The following is a 16,850-nucleotide window of genomic DNA, read 5'->3' on the forward strand; positions in this document are numbered from 1 at the left end:
TTATTCTCTAGCTTGTCTGTCTTAATAATAGTACTATAGCTAAAGGCGATAAGTTAATTCTAGATCTTGTCGCTCTAGAGGACCTAGTCGTCTTTCTCCTCTAGGAGAGGGACTAATAGGGTTAGCGGTTTGTCGGCTGCCGGAGCTAAAGACATAGTCGTATAATTAGGAAGGAGTTCGATAGTTCCGATAGTCTTCGAAGGATCTTACGAGTTTAGTATATCGGTAGATCGTATCCTTTATACGGCGGTATAGATTCGGCTCGAGAGAAACAAAGGTGTTGTTCGTCTTCTCTATCTTTATCGACACGAAGATATAGAGCGGGCGGTATAAGAGGGACGAGTCTAAAGAAGTCTCGAAGGGTAGGCGATAGAGGATTAGGTATATCGAGGGCGACTGCTCTTAGAGACGGAGATCCGTATTCCTTACGACAGCGTTTCGAAGGTTTAAAGTTAGAGTCGTATCTAAAAGGGATTAGATCGATGTCGAGCTTTAGGAGCTTGCCGGCAGCGACTTCTTCTTATATCGTTTCGACGATATACGGGAAAGAACGTTTAGTAAGTAGGCGCCTAGGCAAGGGTTTCTTAAGACGTAGACGGCTTCGAAGTAGGTAACGATAACGGTAAGGTCGAAGGTCAACGTAGAGAGAATCGAAGAAGGATGCGAGCTGTACGTTATATCTTATTCGTAAGGAAGACGCGGTGCCTCTTATATCTCGTCTAGTATCTATATTAGCGTTCGATTCTGTTATAGAGTAAGGAGGTTAGTATGTTAATTAAAGTAGCTAGTAATTTAGCGTAAGAGGTTTTTACGGTAGCTAGCTAAGCCTAGCCTCCTTTTTAAGCGGTAGCGGGTAAATCCGCAACCGAGGCCATTAATTCCGGGGTTTTAAAAAGGTGTTATCTTAAATTAGGTGTGTTGCGTAAGTAGTAGCAGAGTGCATAAACGATAACAACAATTAGTGTGGTATGCGCAAAACCCGGGCTCATAACCTGTTGAATTTGAAAATGATTAATTAAAGAACTAACTACCAACAAGGAGAGAGGTATCCTAATATACACCATTTGGAGCTAGCCAGCCATTGCCAGCCACCGTATTTCAACACTCTTGAGAAAGCGTCAGCTGCATAGTGACTCGAATTAGAAGCCACATGGGCGACCGCCGCCAAGGTCCCTTGGCATTCTCCCAAAGCACATCGTCCCGAGTGTGCTTCAGAATGGTTGTGGCTGTTGGAACGGTACCCATGGAGCGCAGAAATCCGGCGAAGAGGAGCTCTGTGATGATTCCTGGATTTGTTGTGTCTCGCTCTTCGTCTTCTTTTTGACCCTTCTTTTTTGACTGCGGCTGAGTGCCTGGCACAGCCTGTATGCTCATTTTGGCAAGAGCGTTGGCCAGGGTAGTAAGGAAGTCTAGTTTGCTAAAAGTGTTGGTATCGATGGATATAGCACAACCGGGGAATATGCGATTAAGGCGGCCGGCTGTGGACATAACGTCCTTGTTCTTCGGAGATAACTCGAATGTCTGGAACGTAACCAATTCACTAGCTCTGGAGATGACTAGACCCGCATTCTGCGCGCAGATGTGCAGCGGTATCCGATTGGACACGCTGTCGGAGTCGGCCAGTGCCTTGAGCGATTTGCGGAGATTGTCCGCGCTGATGTAATCGGCACTGCCGTAAACTCTGCGCGCAGAGATGAAGGCCTCGGCTAGTCTGTCGACGGCGGTCTTGTGTGCTGCAGTGGGTAGGCCTCGGGCGAAGTCCTTCAACGCAGCGGATGTCGATTCCAACAAGCGCAAGTCGGAGTCGATGGGGATGGCGGCCGCTGACTGGGGCAACTTTGAGGGCAGGAAAACGTAATTGACAAGGTCGTCCACGTTTGCGGGTGGCACCGCACGCGCCATCGTGGCGAGTCTTGATAGTCATCGTTGTCTTGAATGCTGAAGTGCGAAACAGTTTTGATGTTACTATGCAGAAGTGCTTGTTGTTGATGAACGAGAAACAAGAGGAAGATTTGCAAAGTCAGGCGGCGCACGCACGGACATGTGTTTTCAATGATGTGGGGGCGTGCGTCAAGCTTTGACGCTAAAGTTGCGAGTGAATGAATCAAAGAAAGCTGTCTGGGTGGGCGTCGTCTTCACCAACAAGCATAACAGCGTACGTACGGTGAAAAAGAGACTCGCGTCATACCTAAGTAAGCATGGTAAGTCGTGTCTTCTGGAATGGGTGCAGAAAGAATCGAGAGTCTTGCAATCTTGTTACGTTTGTGCGCAGGTTCCCGCTGCCTCCGCCATTAGCTCCACTGGTTCTGCTGCTGCGCATAGAAATCGGCCTGCTGCTGTCCGGCGGCCCACGCCGCCTGTACCGTGCTCATGGCTTCCTGGTTGACAGGTCGCTGACTTTCATTCTTCTTCGATGTGCTGCAGCCGGACTGCCCTCTGCTTCACTGCTCCACACACTTTGTGCCTCATTTACATTTGTGGAAGGGCGCACAGCATCGACCTAGGTGGGTCTTGCCTGCAAAGAAGCGGAGGCAAGCCCGGTGGTCACTTACCCACGCGCGGCAGCATTTCGTGGTCAGTCCTAACTGTGATGGCTGGTACTGAATCCACCGCTTGTTGTTCCCGAGCTTTCAGTACATTCTCTCTCTTAAGAACTTGATTTTCACGGTCTTGTATACGATTTTCTCGCTCCTGTAGAGCCTGTTCTCCTTTGGTTGTAGTTCAATCTAACTAACGAGGCACCGGTTGCGCACCGGACGGGCTTTTCTCCGCAGAATAGAAGTTGGAGATATGCGGAGAGTGGCAAAGGGAGACACACACGATGTGCAAGAACGTCTGTACTGAAATGACTGACTAACATCTTGAAGCCGACCGCCCATTATCTGTCTGTCCCAAGCGTCTGGCCCTGCAAATGAGCTCTCACGTGCTCCGAGATGTCCATTCCACGAAAATCTTGCGGCCGACCCTTGTAGTACGACTCGACGACATTATGGATCTCGCAGATCGCGTACTCATCATTGCTCATGTTGGTGGCTTGGCTCTTGACATCAGCGGGGCAAGTGCATGACGGAACCACAGCAGCGTCGCTCGCGGAAGCTTCCAGAAGGTGTGGTAGAAGAAAATGAGCATGGATGCAGATAGAAACTCTCTGAAGCTTCTCGGCAGAGCAGGCTTCCGATCCGATCCGAGATTGATGCATTTACTGTGCTCTGGTAGGTTCAATCAATATTGTGGTGGACTCTTCGATTTGGCTTCTCGTTTATAGCTGTCTGTAACTAACGAGAAGGCTCTGATCATCGGTCTGGATTCGAGATGAACACTCCCAAAGCAATCGCATTGACCTGGGACTCCGCTATCGTGAGGATCAGATGTCCCTATTCGTGTCCCAAAGGAATTCACTCTCACGGATTTACAAGCCCTCACTCTAGTAGGCGCAACACAAGAGCTCCTCATTGTATGCCTAAAAAAGACGATGACGGATGTTACGTCTTCTCCAGAGACTATCAAATTTTGTTTCCATTCGAGGAAGATCCTGAGACCGAGTGCATGTGGTGGGAACTCGATTATCACAAGAAGAGATGTGTCGATCTGTTAGCGTTGATTTATGAAACAGGGTAAGACCAGGGATATTGACTCCAACAGCCTGATTACGTGGTTAGTGTCCTATATAATATTATAGGATATTGGCGATAAGACCCTAACCCCTTTTGGGTATTTGGAATCACGGCGTCTATATAGTCTTTAGGTCGATAACCTTAAGAAACATATGGTTTTTCTTAATCTTGAAGTTCACCCCTGCATTGCACTACTTAATTAACAGTTATGAGCCCGGTTTCGACTTGAACAACAAGATTAAAGACAACTTCGCATCAACAAGCAACAATAGAAGGTCTTAAGCTAGACTCGTTAGGTTTTCCAACCGCAACAGGACTAAAGCGTCGAGAAATCGTCTGCACCGATTAAACTAAGTACGACGAATAGTACCTAAACACCAAGTCGGCGGCAATTGACAACTATATGTAGCAATACATGCGAGAGACAACCCCAACAGTTAAAGACGGTATAGCTGTAGACCGAACTTTAGAACTAAAGGTCCTAAATATGCCGAACAAGACGGATTTGGGCCTTACAGACACTTAACTTCTGGAAGGCGAGAACTTTATAAAGTAGCAACAAAATAAAGCTATTTTCGACTCCAAAATGAAGAACTACACTAGAGAATCCGTCATCTACGAGACGTTTAGGAAGAAGAAAGAAGATTTTAAAAAATACTTCAGCCGGACTATTCCGTTAACGTACCTAGACGACCTTAACGATTAGTCTAGGACACTAGCAAGCTAGATAGACTTCGTAACTAAGACATTCGCGCCGGACGACGCAACGAGGCGCAGAATGCTTTCTAAATAACATAACGACCTGTTGTCTGGACCTAAGTCGTCTAATATCCTTATACACCTGCAGAAGTAGATTAAGCTTAAAAAGAAGATAGTCAGAGGACACTATCCGGCCGCTAGCATCCTAAAAGACGACTTCGTGCGGATGGTAGAAGACAAGATTAATGTTACTACAGGAAGACTGTTAGCGAGCAAGAATAATCTTAGTTAATGCGTTTACGACGTGACTGCGTTTATTAACAGAGACCCTAGCAACTTGGCCAAGCAGTTCCGTGCAAACGCCACGTTTAGGTCTAAAGAGGCTTAAATCACGGGAACAGGTCAGGTAACATTTAACGCAACGACTAATTTAGGTAATTAAAACAGAGGGAACAGGCCTAACAACAAGGATAGGACCTGTCGACCGTATACGGGTAAAGACGCCGACAAAGCGTGTCTAAAACTAGGAGATTGTCCTATCGTTAACCATCGTCTTCGACCTAATAAAGCTAATATAATAAGAGAGGATAAGAAATTCCTCGACAACTACTAGAACGTCCTTAAGAAGGACAAGGCTAAGTGCCTCCAGCAGATGAAGTTCAGAGACCCTATTGCTATAGGACTAAAGGATTACCACAAGATCACTAAGGTACTAAAGGAATAGACTAGGTCCGGAATACCTAGTTTAAGTAGGACAATCGTCTCTAACGAACTAAAGACGTAGTATGGCAGTTACGCTATTAGAGCGGTAACTTAGTTTAGAGTAATGTCGACCGAAGCTTACAACGAGAAAAATCGATAGCTTCTAGATAGTAGCTCGAACGTTCACATCGTGAACAATCCAACTGTGGCGGGATTTAAGGTCGTTAATATACCATACAACGTGTCGATTTACACTGGGAACTAACAGATAAAGGCTGCTGCAAGAGGCACGGCAAAAGTGCAGTTCCTATTACCCTTAGGCAAGCCGATCACGCTATTACTAAGGGACGTCCTGTATATACCCGGATTTCACGTTAACATCGTGTCGACTGGGCTGTGTAGAGACTTCGGCCTCTTCTTAGACGAGAGGACCGACAACTAGATAGATAAATCCGGAGCAGTTGTTGCTAAGATTAAGCGATATGGCGGCTTACCATACCTGAACATAGCGACTACGCCGAAAGTAAGGATTGAAATCATCAACTGGCCACTTGACGAGAACAGTTAACCCCTAAGCGTCGAGATAGCGTTGAAAAGGGATTGACTAGCCGATCAAACACGGCTCGTCGCCTTCGCGACGGACAGCAGGGCTGCGAGACGACCTAGAGTCCTCTCTTAGACCTAATAGCACCGAGTTATAGGCCACATCGGGGGTGATCGTATATTAGAACTCTATCGAGCCGCTAAAGGCGTAGAGTATCTAAAAGATGGAGATGCGGCCCCTAAAATGCACGAATGCTACTTATGCGCCTAGAGCAAGTCGAAAAGAATCGTTTCTCGAAGAAAACCAGTTAAGATTAGGATGCTAGCACCTTTTTCCGACGTTGCGGCCGATATCGTGGAATTCAACATAGCAAAGAACGGAGATAAATACATGTTTTACGCCGTAGATTTAACAACACACCTGCACTTCGTTTGGACGATGCCGAACACTAATTAAGCGAGCCTGGTACGATGCTTCGAGGAACTTCAGACCTTTGTGAAGAGTATAGGTCGTGAAATATTCGCCCTTAGATCGGACGCAGACCCCAAATACGGATTAACGTTTTAGTCCGCACTCCGCAAGGGATTAGTAATGTAGAAGCCCTTAGCACCGTACACGCAAGCACAGGACCTAGCAGAACGAGCCGGCGGCGTCATCGTCGAGATAGCAAGGACACTAATTATTAAATCAAGGCTCCTAAAGGATCTCTAGAATAAAGCCTACGTAACAGCAGCCTATATTATAAACAGGGCCCTAACGCAAGCATTAGGTTACAAATCCCTATAGGAAATAGCGACAAACTAGAAGCCAGATATCGCCCACATCCATAAGTTCGGGTCGAGAGCGTATGCACACAAAACCAATCTAAGAGACGTCCCTAAAAGGGAGAAGATAATAGAGCGAGCAAGAATCGGATACCTAGTCGGCTTCGAGGGACACAACATCTTTCGAATCTGGATTCCAAGCCTAGACAGGGTAATCAGGACAAGAGATGTGGTGTTTAACGAGAAGATAAAGTACGAAGGACTCTACGACTTTAATCTGAACATAGTAGTACCACTTAATCTTGCGATTAACGTCGAACTAGACTACGCTGCAGAAGCACATCAATTTTATAACCTACAAGAGGCTATGTACATAAGCTACATCGCTAGACAAGGTGATAAGGTCGAAATTCCGGAATCTTTCCGAAGAGGTGCTCTAATTTAAGACGACAGTAATGTCGAATACACAATCCCCTACAACAGACCTGAAGAGATGCGAGAGGACATCGTGGAAACGTTTGTTAGTGTCCAAGGCATCGAATACACAGACAATTAACTCTTCCCCTTCTATCAAGCTTGGAAGCGGGGACCGGAACAGATGGATCCGGACGATGAGATCGATAAACTAACGTTATCGGCTCAACGGCAGAGAATGATCGACTACCAGCCACCTCTAAGCTTTGATTCCGAGGTTATAGACTTTAACTTCGGCGAAATGACCTTATTCGACGCTACGGGAATGTTCGCGACTTATGCGACGATAGCCAAAGTCTACGCTATTACTGCGATAAAGGCGGTTATAGAGGAAGGAGCATCCGCAAAAGACGCACCTGTCCTTATCGGAGATTTACCGCTAGAACCAAAACGCTAGAAAGACCTTATTATGCACAAGTACTTAAAGGAATTCGAAAAGGCTACTAGAGCAGAGTTTTAAAAGGCTCTAGACACTAGAACGTTCTATTAGATCCCCAAAAGTCAAGCAGGAAACAACCTAACCGTCCTGTTAACGTAGGTGTTTAAATACAAGCAAGACTTAAAAGGACACTTGGAGAAGTTCAAGGCTCGAATTTGTGCAAGAGGAGATTTACAGTTAACCGAGCTTAACACGTACGCAGCTACCCTCGCAGCGAGGCTGTTTAGGTTGTTAATAGCAATTATAGCACACTTTAACCTAGAAACAATCCAGATAGACGCCGTAAACGCCTTTCTAAACTCTAAGTTGCCGACGCTAATCTACCTTTAACCCCCAGACGGTTTTCGAGACCCGAACATGCTGTTAAAATGCGTTCGCGCCCTTTACGGATTTAAGGAGTCCCTAGCGCTTTAGTAGGGAGATCTAAGTGAAGGAGTCGAAGAGCTTGGACTACGGCAAGTCGTTAATTGTCTATACACCGATGGAAAAGTAATAATCTTCTTCTTCGTCGATAACATTGTGTTGGCATTTCATTATAAACACAAAGTTCACGCCGAAGATATACAGAAAAGGCTGATAGCCAAATACGAGATAAGGGTTATAGGCCTAATCGACTACTTCTGTAGAATTAAAATCATCCGGAACAGAGAGACTAGGGACATGTGGCTTAACTAAGACACCTACATTAAGAAGGTCGCCGGAAGATACAATGTCTTATTAACTGAAAAAAGGGCGGATACACCTCTACCTATGAACTTTAATTAAGAGCCGGCAAAAGAAAAGGCGAAACCCCATATGATCAAGGAGATGCAGTCAAAAGTCGGTTCTCTTAACTTCGCAGCATCCTACACAAGACCGGATATCGCTTTTGCAGTTTCTTTGTTAGCACGTTATCTGGTAAATCCAGCCGAACATTATCTTAAAGCAGCAGATTATTGCATTAGATATCTGCTACAAAGCTCTTAATTAAGCGTTTAGTATAGCAAAGACGATAGCAGGCTTACCTACCTGTCGCAACCGCTGGAGTTCTTCGGAGCCTTAGATGCTTCGTTTGCAGACGATCCAGAGACGCGAAGAAGCTTAGAAGGTATGGTTTTCTTCTTGTTTAGAGGAATTATCGACTGGAAATCCACGAAGCAGACTATAGTTACCAAATTATCTACGGAGTTAGAGCTATATGCACTTAGCTATACTAGAACGGAGATAATCTAGTGGGAACGAGTGTTTAAAAACATAGACCTAAGCCTTAACAGCAAGGGCAGGTTGTTATGTAACAACAAGCAAACTATTCGAGTCGTTACTGCACAAGGCCAAAAGCTAGACACTAAGATAAGGCATGTGGATATACAGCAGTGCTGGCTGCGTAAGAGGTACTAAGCCGGAGACCTTGAAGTCGAATAGGTCGAAACCACCTTAATGCCCGCGGACGGGATGACAAAACTGCTATTAGCACAACGGCATCGCGCCTTTCTAGACCAGCTCCGAATAACAATACTACCGGATCTAGGGGGTAAGGACTGCGCTAACAGTAAAACTTCACTACCGGATCTCGGGGGTGAGGGCCAGGCAAATGCCTAGCCCAACATCACTATTAGAAAGAAGTCTGCACAACGATTAGGAGCTATCACATGGCCTTACATGCACATCACATACGGACTCAAATTATCACGTTTACCACCTTAACAAGTGGTCCAGGACGTATACAACTAGGGATCTATCGACCGGATTACCCTTTTAAAGCCAAATTCACTTCACTTTTTGCGCTAAACTGAAATTAGCAGCTACTAAAGACCTAAACAGCTATCACATGCCGAACTACGCGTACTTCTGAACCCGTAACGCATTCCTCAGCACTGGTCTATGCTCATTCTCAGAGCTCATATCTTTTCCGTTTGCACTTCCACTTTCTCTTCTTTTCTTTAACTACCTCATTTTACATTAGCAGAGGTGTTAACATTAGCACTATTGCGATAGTGAACACCAGAAACAGGCGCAACCTCAACCCCGAGAACGAGGCACCACTTCTGGACTTTAACGCACTCGAAAACGTCCCCAAATTAACTAAGAAGTCGAGAAAACACTCGAAAACTACCTCCACGATAGGCGACAACTAGTCTAGCATCGACGCCAACGACCCGAACGCGCGCGTCGACACTCCTACTAATCTAATTACTCTAGAACAGCTACGTTAAGTTACCGCTAAGGCCGCAACCGCTCGTACGCAAGATGAAGTTTAGGACAACTAGCAGGGTGCGCAGCCTTATCTAAGGGAAGAAGACGCAATCGACGCAGCAGCTAAAGCTGCAGTTGACCGCGAGTTGTTAGAGGCCGAAGATCTACTAAGCGATAAGGACGACATGTTCCGACACCGCCACCTTAATTAGCGCGCAGCAAGCAATGCGCAGATACCGGATTAAAGCGCACAAGTCCTAAACGATAGGAACACACAGGAGGATACTACAGCAGCTAGAGCTAAAGTCCCAAATAAGGACAACGCTCCTCCTTAAGAAACAGTTATCCTCGACAAAAAGGAGTTTAAGAATTACGCTGCAACACTTTATTAAGCTAATCTAGTTACCGGACAATCGGATAAGGCCTTTTAGGCCTAGCAAGCCAGGGACCTTAAAGCCATTTAGTTATATGAAATAAAGTTAAGAACGAATAGTTACACAACCGAAGAAGACCTAACAGCATACTAGGACGCAAAAGCAAGAGAAGCGGCTATCCTAAAAGCAGAGAAGGAGGCAGAGAAACAACGCAAAGCTGCTGAAAAGGCCGAGTCTAAAGCCGCTAACGTTAAGAAAGAGTTGTAGGATAGATCTAAAGTCGACCCTATCCCTGCGAAGAAGGCTGGAAAGGGTAACTTTAACTAGGGCCCCTTGCGTGGAACTTTTGTAACAGAGACTTTACGTCGTCAGAACTAACCTTAGCAGACCCTAACGAAGAAATCAACTCGCGCTCCCAAGACCCTACGCACAACTAGTAGGCAGTAGAGTGCTAAGAGGCCTACAACTCTTCTAGACAAACAACCCAAAATCACCGATCAGGTCGTTAAGACTTACTAAAATGCATTTAACGACTTCTCTAGAGAATTTGGGCGGTTTACTAACTTTAGCGTAACGAAGGAGCAGGCGTTCCGGTAGAATAAAGGAGAAGACGGAGTACTTTAACGCGACGCTGCGGAAAACAAGTCAAAGCCCAAGAGACAGTTAAAGTCCATCCTGCTTACCCTCCTTAACTCGATCGACCGTATAAAGGAGTTTAAGGCGCTAATTTCAGCAAAGCTTCACCCGTTAGCTCCCTTTATTATTAACGTCCTGTACATCGACATTCTTACTTAGCTTGAACGCATCTATGACGATATTAAGAGCGGAGTTACTGTCTACTACCCTAGACTTCTTTAGATTCTTAAGGACCTAGAGGCCCTCTGCACCTTTAAGGGCGAAGGAAAGGATCGAATTATTAAAAGCATCGACCCTATCGCTGCGTCTACGATGTTGAAAAACTACACTCGCGCCTACGCTACGCCGACCTAGGACGACCAAACCCTGAATAAGCCTGAAGCCGATGCTGGAAACAACCGGATCCCAGACATTAAGACTATGCGCTAGATGGTAAAAGAACATAATCGCAAGTCTAAGGCCTCTAAGGAACGTAAAAAGAGGAGACAGGTCGCTTAGGCTACCCTGGACGCCCTCGACGAAGAGTCTAAAGGAGATAACGATCTAGAAAACTTCCTTACTCCGTACGGTAGCTACTCCGGACTACTAGCTCGCCTACGACGCAATTAGCCTGTTAACGACTCTTCCGACGAAGAGGAGAAGGAGCTCACACCTGTGCCCAAGCCGACTAAGAGAAAGGCACTAGCAAAGAAGCAACCTACTAAGGGCGTTGCCGTTAAGGCCGAGAAGCCCGCGAAACGCAAACGCTAAGATAAGGACGAAGACGAAAACGTGACAGGCGTTAATACTAAGTCTAAGCAATCGAAGACTAGAAAGATCAACCGCAACGCTAGGAAGGTCGCTCCCTTGCCTCTGCCTAAAGGACCTTAATCGAGCAACGTTACTACTCCCGACCGGATAATAAGAGACGCCTACGCCGAGGAGGACGCTATAACCGCGATAGCGGGGAACTAACGCAGAGGAGCCGCCGTCTTTAACGCTATGGCCAGCGGATCCGGCGAGTTCGAGCTAGAATCTCTCAAACTTCAACGCCGTCGTCAAGCCGCCGCCCTGGCGCTTATTAACATTCCACCACCGCCAAAGAAGGACCCCGAAATCGAAGATTCGGACGACGACTCCAACAGCGAGGAGAGCGAGGGTTAAGATCGTTTAGTATGACATAAACGGATCTCGGGGGTGTGTCGATCTGTTAGCGTTAATTCATAAAACAGGGTAAGACTAGGGATATTAACTCCAACAGCCTAATTACGTAGTTAGTGTCCTATATAATATTATAGGATATTAGCGATAAGACCCCAACCCCTTTTAGGTATTTGGAATCACGGCGTCTATATAGTCTTTAGGTCGATAACCTCAAGAAACACATGGTTTTTCTCAATCTTGAAGTTCACCCCTGCATTGTACTACTCAATTGACAAGATGGAGGACTGTCAGTTGGAGAACATATGATCCTGAGCACTGGGAATCTTGTGAAAAGCCACAATCCGATGATGATACTCCGAACGAGTCAGGAAGCCAAACGTCCGAGGAAGATGAAACGGGGATCGAGAATGCGTTCTCGGGTCTTACGTTTCATGATACAAAGGCACGAATGACACACGGCGCGCAAAACGAATCAGAAGGCCCGGCTGCCGCTGAAGATACAACGGGTCTTGGAGCGGCGCTCTCTGGGCTTCCCGTCAGTACTGATCTGACAGGGTCTAAATTGTCCGTCCTTTTCCGTGGCTACTGTGTTTCGAATCTCTTAGAGGATGCTCGGGAATTATTGCTCGAGGCAGCAGATACAGCATACCTTGTCGGTAGCAAAGGAGTGCCGGACGACAAGCCATTATTACTCGCTGTCGTAGAAGAAGGCCATAAGGATGTTGTTAAGCTCCTGCTTAACCACGATGCAAAACTGGAATCCAAAGACTGGGATGGGAATACTGCCTTGCTGAGAGCACTTTACTTTGGCCGTGGCATCCTGGCAGAGAGGCTGGTCACCGCTGGGGCTGATACAAGCGTATCCAACAACAATGGCGAGACTGTTTGCGACATGGCACGAGCTTCGCTAGAACTTCAGAAGGAGAGCATCAGGCTTGAAAATATGATGATTCATCCTCGCGAGCCGCCGTTGGTCCGCATCAGCTTCAACAAAGCCCGGATTCAAAAGAACATCGATGCACGAAGGGAAGAGATTTGCGTGCTTCAGCGAATAATTGCATCCTGTGAACAAAGGCGAACTAGGGAACAGATGCTAGTCCGACTGCGCAGGATTGGCCAAATGTATGGTGAAGAGCAGGCTGAAGCCGTAGAACGGCATGGCGCGTTAGATGATCAAGCTCTACTTGTGCGTCTTCTCACCTACGTGATGGAAACACCTAGGGATACAATATGGAGGACCGTGGCTTGTCTAGCACGTGGCACGGTTTTTCCATGGATCTTCGCCATCAGCGGATACTCAGGCTCTGTGCCAGATGGCTTGTTGCATCGGCCGACGTGGAAGGAGCGGGTCTTCGACCTCGCTGACGTCATTGGACACGATCTCAAGGCCGACTATCGTGATGGGAAAGAAAGGAAGGGGTCATTCTTTGCTTGTCATTCTGAAAAACAACTTCTCGCGTATTTTGTGTGGAACCACACAACAAAGTTGTCCCCCCGGCACAGAGAGTCGCTACAACAGAGTGAGCCGCAGCAAATGTCAAAGCTTCATGCTGAGATCTACTTTGGTCAGCCCGGACGAGACAAAGCAGAGTTGTGCGGTGACTGTTACGACTTCTGCGAACGAATAGTGTCCCATTTTGGATTTCAACTTACTCTCAAGGGTGTGGTTCGGAACAAGATCGCATACATCAAGGTGTTCATCCCAACTTGAACGACTTGGTGAGGTCAATGCGCGCGCTTCAAGAGGTACCTAGTGTCAAAGACATCGTGGTCTGCACGAGCGAGAGGTCGTTCAGAGTACATACGATAGATTCCCATTCGAGTATGCGTGATTGAACAAAACTACAGCTTAACGGTACCGATATTCGCCGTTTCCGGACTACGCTCTCTAGTTAATGCACTACACGTGACCTACAGGCTGAGTTAGCCTACATCTGCATACGTACCTTTCTAGCTAGTAGTCTTTTCCTAGATAACGAAAAAAAACACCTATATAGCGAGAATCGAACTTTTTAGAATTTAGTCTTACTATAGTACGCTATACCTACCTTCGAAGTCTATACGAAGCCGTAAAATCGGACGCGTCGCCTAACGCGCCTACTACCTATAGCGGATATATAGCCTACAGGGGTTATTTAGCCTATAGAATATCGAGAGTACGCCCTATAACTTATAAAGTATCTACTAGAGATACGCGGCTATATCGATCGTACTAAGAGCTAGACCGTACCGGCGGACGTTATAAAGATACTTATTTAGGGCGTAACGACGTTTATAGTAAAAGCGTAGAAAATCCCCGACATAACTACCGTTTAGGATACGCTACGTACGATTCGCGGAGATACGAAAGTCGTTAAGGAAGAGATATCTTAAAAATTCGAAATACTAAGGAAAGAGCTACGTAATACGAATACGTAAATAGAGAAGATTACGGTAGCCGGCGAGGAGACGAAAGGAGTAGCGAAAGAGGTAGCGGAAGTAGGTAAAGTAGGAATTACGCTACTTAGGAAAGTAAAGAATAATAGCCTATAGAATAATAAGAGTATACTAATAAGCTATATAGCGGTAGCAGTAGTAGTAGCGGTAGCGAGCAGTAGCCTAGCTAGTAGCATCTATAGTCTATATAATATATAGACCGTATCTATATAGAGCTAGCGTAAAATTATAGTAAACATTAGAAACCCCGTAACTATTAAACTCCTATAGGCGATAAACCTACGTAACCTAAAGTCTTATATCGACCGCGCTATCGAGTAGAGCTCGAACAAGTAGGTTAGACAGATTAAGGTTATATTAGCGAACTAGCTTAAGAGTAGAGATCTTATAATTAGGACCGCGAATACTAGCGAAGCTTAGACCTTACGATAGTAAGGTAATAACTAGGCGCTCTATATTAGAAACGGAGCTACTATTCGCGTTCCGACGTACGGAGTAATTATATATAGTATCTGTACGCGTTCTATAGATATAGATAAATTCGAGGAGAACCGGGACGTAATCTTACTAGAGAACAGACTATTTATTCTAAGAGCGGAAATTAAGTATATAGGATAGCTTACGAGGAACGGAGTAAAGAAGTCTATAACGTCTATAATTATCGAATTTACGCGACCGGACGATACTAACAAGATTATTAGCGAGGGTCTAGTATAGAACGGCGAGCTCTACTAGTACGAGAGATATAACCGATAGTGCCGACTTAAGTAGTACTTTAACTACTAGAAATATAGCTATATAGGAACCTAGTATATAGTAATAGCGACATATAGCTACTATACTTAGGAGCACTAATCCCGGGAATATCCTTCGAAAAGCGAGTAGAATAGACCTAGGAAATGTACTATATACTACGGCGAGTACGAGGTATAGAGCTAGTAATACGCGAAGCGGTAAGAGGAGGTTGCCCGCGTAAAGACGGCCTATACTACTAGAGCCCTATTCTATCCGGTCCCGACGGAGGTAGCTACTAGAATAATATATAGTAGTACTACGATACTACTACGTAGGAAAAGATCGGCTCGGAATCTAGGCTAATAAGAGGAGGAGAGACTATAAGGATCTACGGGGGTTACCGCCGTAGGATATAAGCGGACTAACACCGGCATCGCCTATATATCTTTAGACAAAGAGAACGAATCTCCTACTAGCTCGAGTAGCTAGAGACCGTAGCGCGTACACTACCCGACTAGGAAAGTACTAGAGTCTCTATACGTTAATACGGCTATAAGTAGTATTAGCTAACAAATAGATATCAACGTCGATAGCGAGTTATAAAGGAAAGCTAGATATTAACTATACTATAGTATAACGTTCGGAAGTCGCGAGACACCGTAATAGCGACGCTAATACGCGACGCGCGGGTAGTAGACTTCGATATTATAGCTATTTAGGAACCCTAGACGAATCCGTTTACGGAGACAATATATTATCCCGTTAAAGACACCTTCTACCTCTACTACGTACTAAACGATACTAGTAGAAGACTAACGCGAGTATACTTCTTTATATATAGGCGATTAGACTAGACGAAGTAGCGGTTCGATATCTATAGCCGGGACATATACTCGATTACTTTTAGATTCGAAGACGAAGATATAGCGTAAGAGCTTAAGGTGTTTAACGTATATAACTTACTAAGAGGCACCGAACATCGGACGAGCATTCTCCCCTCCCTAGATAGACTACTTACGAGCTCTACTATAGACGAAAGTATCGTACTAGGGGACTTTAATCTCTACTACTAGATATAGGGAGGAGAACAGGTAGTATAAGTAGACCTAGAAGCCCTAGACCTTATCGAGATTATCGAGCGATATACGCTATAGAACATACTATAGCCCGGGACTATTATATACGAAGAGGGTAACTCCCGGTCTACGATCGACCTATACCTAGTCTCGGTAGGCCTAGTAGATAGGATAATTCGTAGCGAGGTAGATTACGACCTCGATTACGATTTAGACTATCTACTAATTACTACTATAATAGACCTACAACTACCTTACTACGAAGTTAAGGCCCGGAGAAATTAGAAGTATCTTAATAATAAGGAGTTCTATAAAGCCCTCTAGAAGGCGCTCTTATAACTACGCTACTCTAGGACGAAGGCGAGCCTCGATATATACGTTAAAGAAGTAGTATCGGCGTTTTATAAAGCCGTAGATTAAGTGCTACTAAAGACGAAACCGTTACCCTAAACGAAGGTAGGATAGAATTAAGAATGCTCGGAGGTACTCGTAGAGGCTAAACGCTTAAAACGTAGATACGGACAGGAGTATATAGAGGATAATTAGGAAGCCTATTAGGTAGTAAGAAATTATAAAATAAGGACAATCCGTAAAGCATTAAGATATACGTACCGCGATAGGATCGAGGAGGCATCCTAATCGCCCGAGTCTCTATAGAGGTTAGCTAAGTAGGCGAGAAGCTATAGTAATTAAGCACTAAGTATTATACCCCCGATTAAAAAGGCCTAGACTAGGGAAGAAGTAGTAGAGGCTAGCGATAAGGCTACTCTCTTCCGAGACACCTTCTTCCCTAACCCTCTATAGGCGGACCTAGACGACATAGCGATAGTATAGTACCTAGAGCTAATCGCCCTACCCGAGATTACCGAGAAGGAAGTAGTTAATACTATTAAAGCTACTAAGGTACTTAAGGTACCCGGTCTAGACGAGATTGCTAATAAGGCTCTATAAGTAGGTATCTCGGTAATCGCGACCTACTTAACTCGGATATTTAATAGTAGCATCGCCCTAGTATACTATCCCGTATATTTTCGATGCTCTA

The 16,850-nt window shown here is 45.4% G+C and overlaps 2 protein-coding genes across 2 annotated transcripts; one reads left to right on the top strand and one right to left on the bottom strand.

Moving 5' to 3' along the window:
- Nucleotides 1-1,098: 1,098 nt before the first annotated feature.
- On the bottom strand, nucleotides 1,099-1,902 carry MYCGRDRAFT_44586 (uncharacterized protein; the record flags this gene model as incomplete). Its single annotated transcript, XM_003851252.1, has 1 exon — nucleotides 1,099-1,902. The coding sequence occupies one exon, from the start codon at nucleotides 1,900-1,902 to the stop codon at nucleotides 1,099-1,101; it is 804 nt and encodes a 267-aa protein (XP_003851300.1).
- A 12,626-nt stretch (nucleotides 1,903-14,528) lies between these two features.
- MYCGRDRAFT_45399 (uncharacterized protein) lies at nucleotides 14,529-14,714 on the top strand (the record flags this gene model as incomplete). Its single annotated transcript, XM_003850525.1, has 2 exons — nucleotides 14,529-14,602; nucleotides 14,624-14,714. Coding segments are annotated over 2 exons (165 nt in total), but the record flags the coding sequence as incomplete, so codon positions are not given.
- Nucleotides 14,715-16,850: the final 2,136 nt, after the last annotated feature.

The sequence above is a fragment of the Zymoseptoria tritici genome, chromosome 7, assembly GCF_000219625.1.
Source record: "Zymoseptoria tritici IPO323 chromosome 7, whole genome shotgun sequence".
Classification (NCBI taxonomy): domain Eukaryota; kingdom Fungi; phylum Ascomycota; class Dothideomycetes; order Mycosphaerellales; family Mycosphaerellaceae; genus Zymoseptoria; species Zymoseptoria tritici.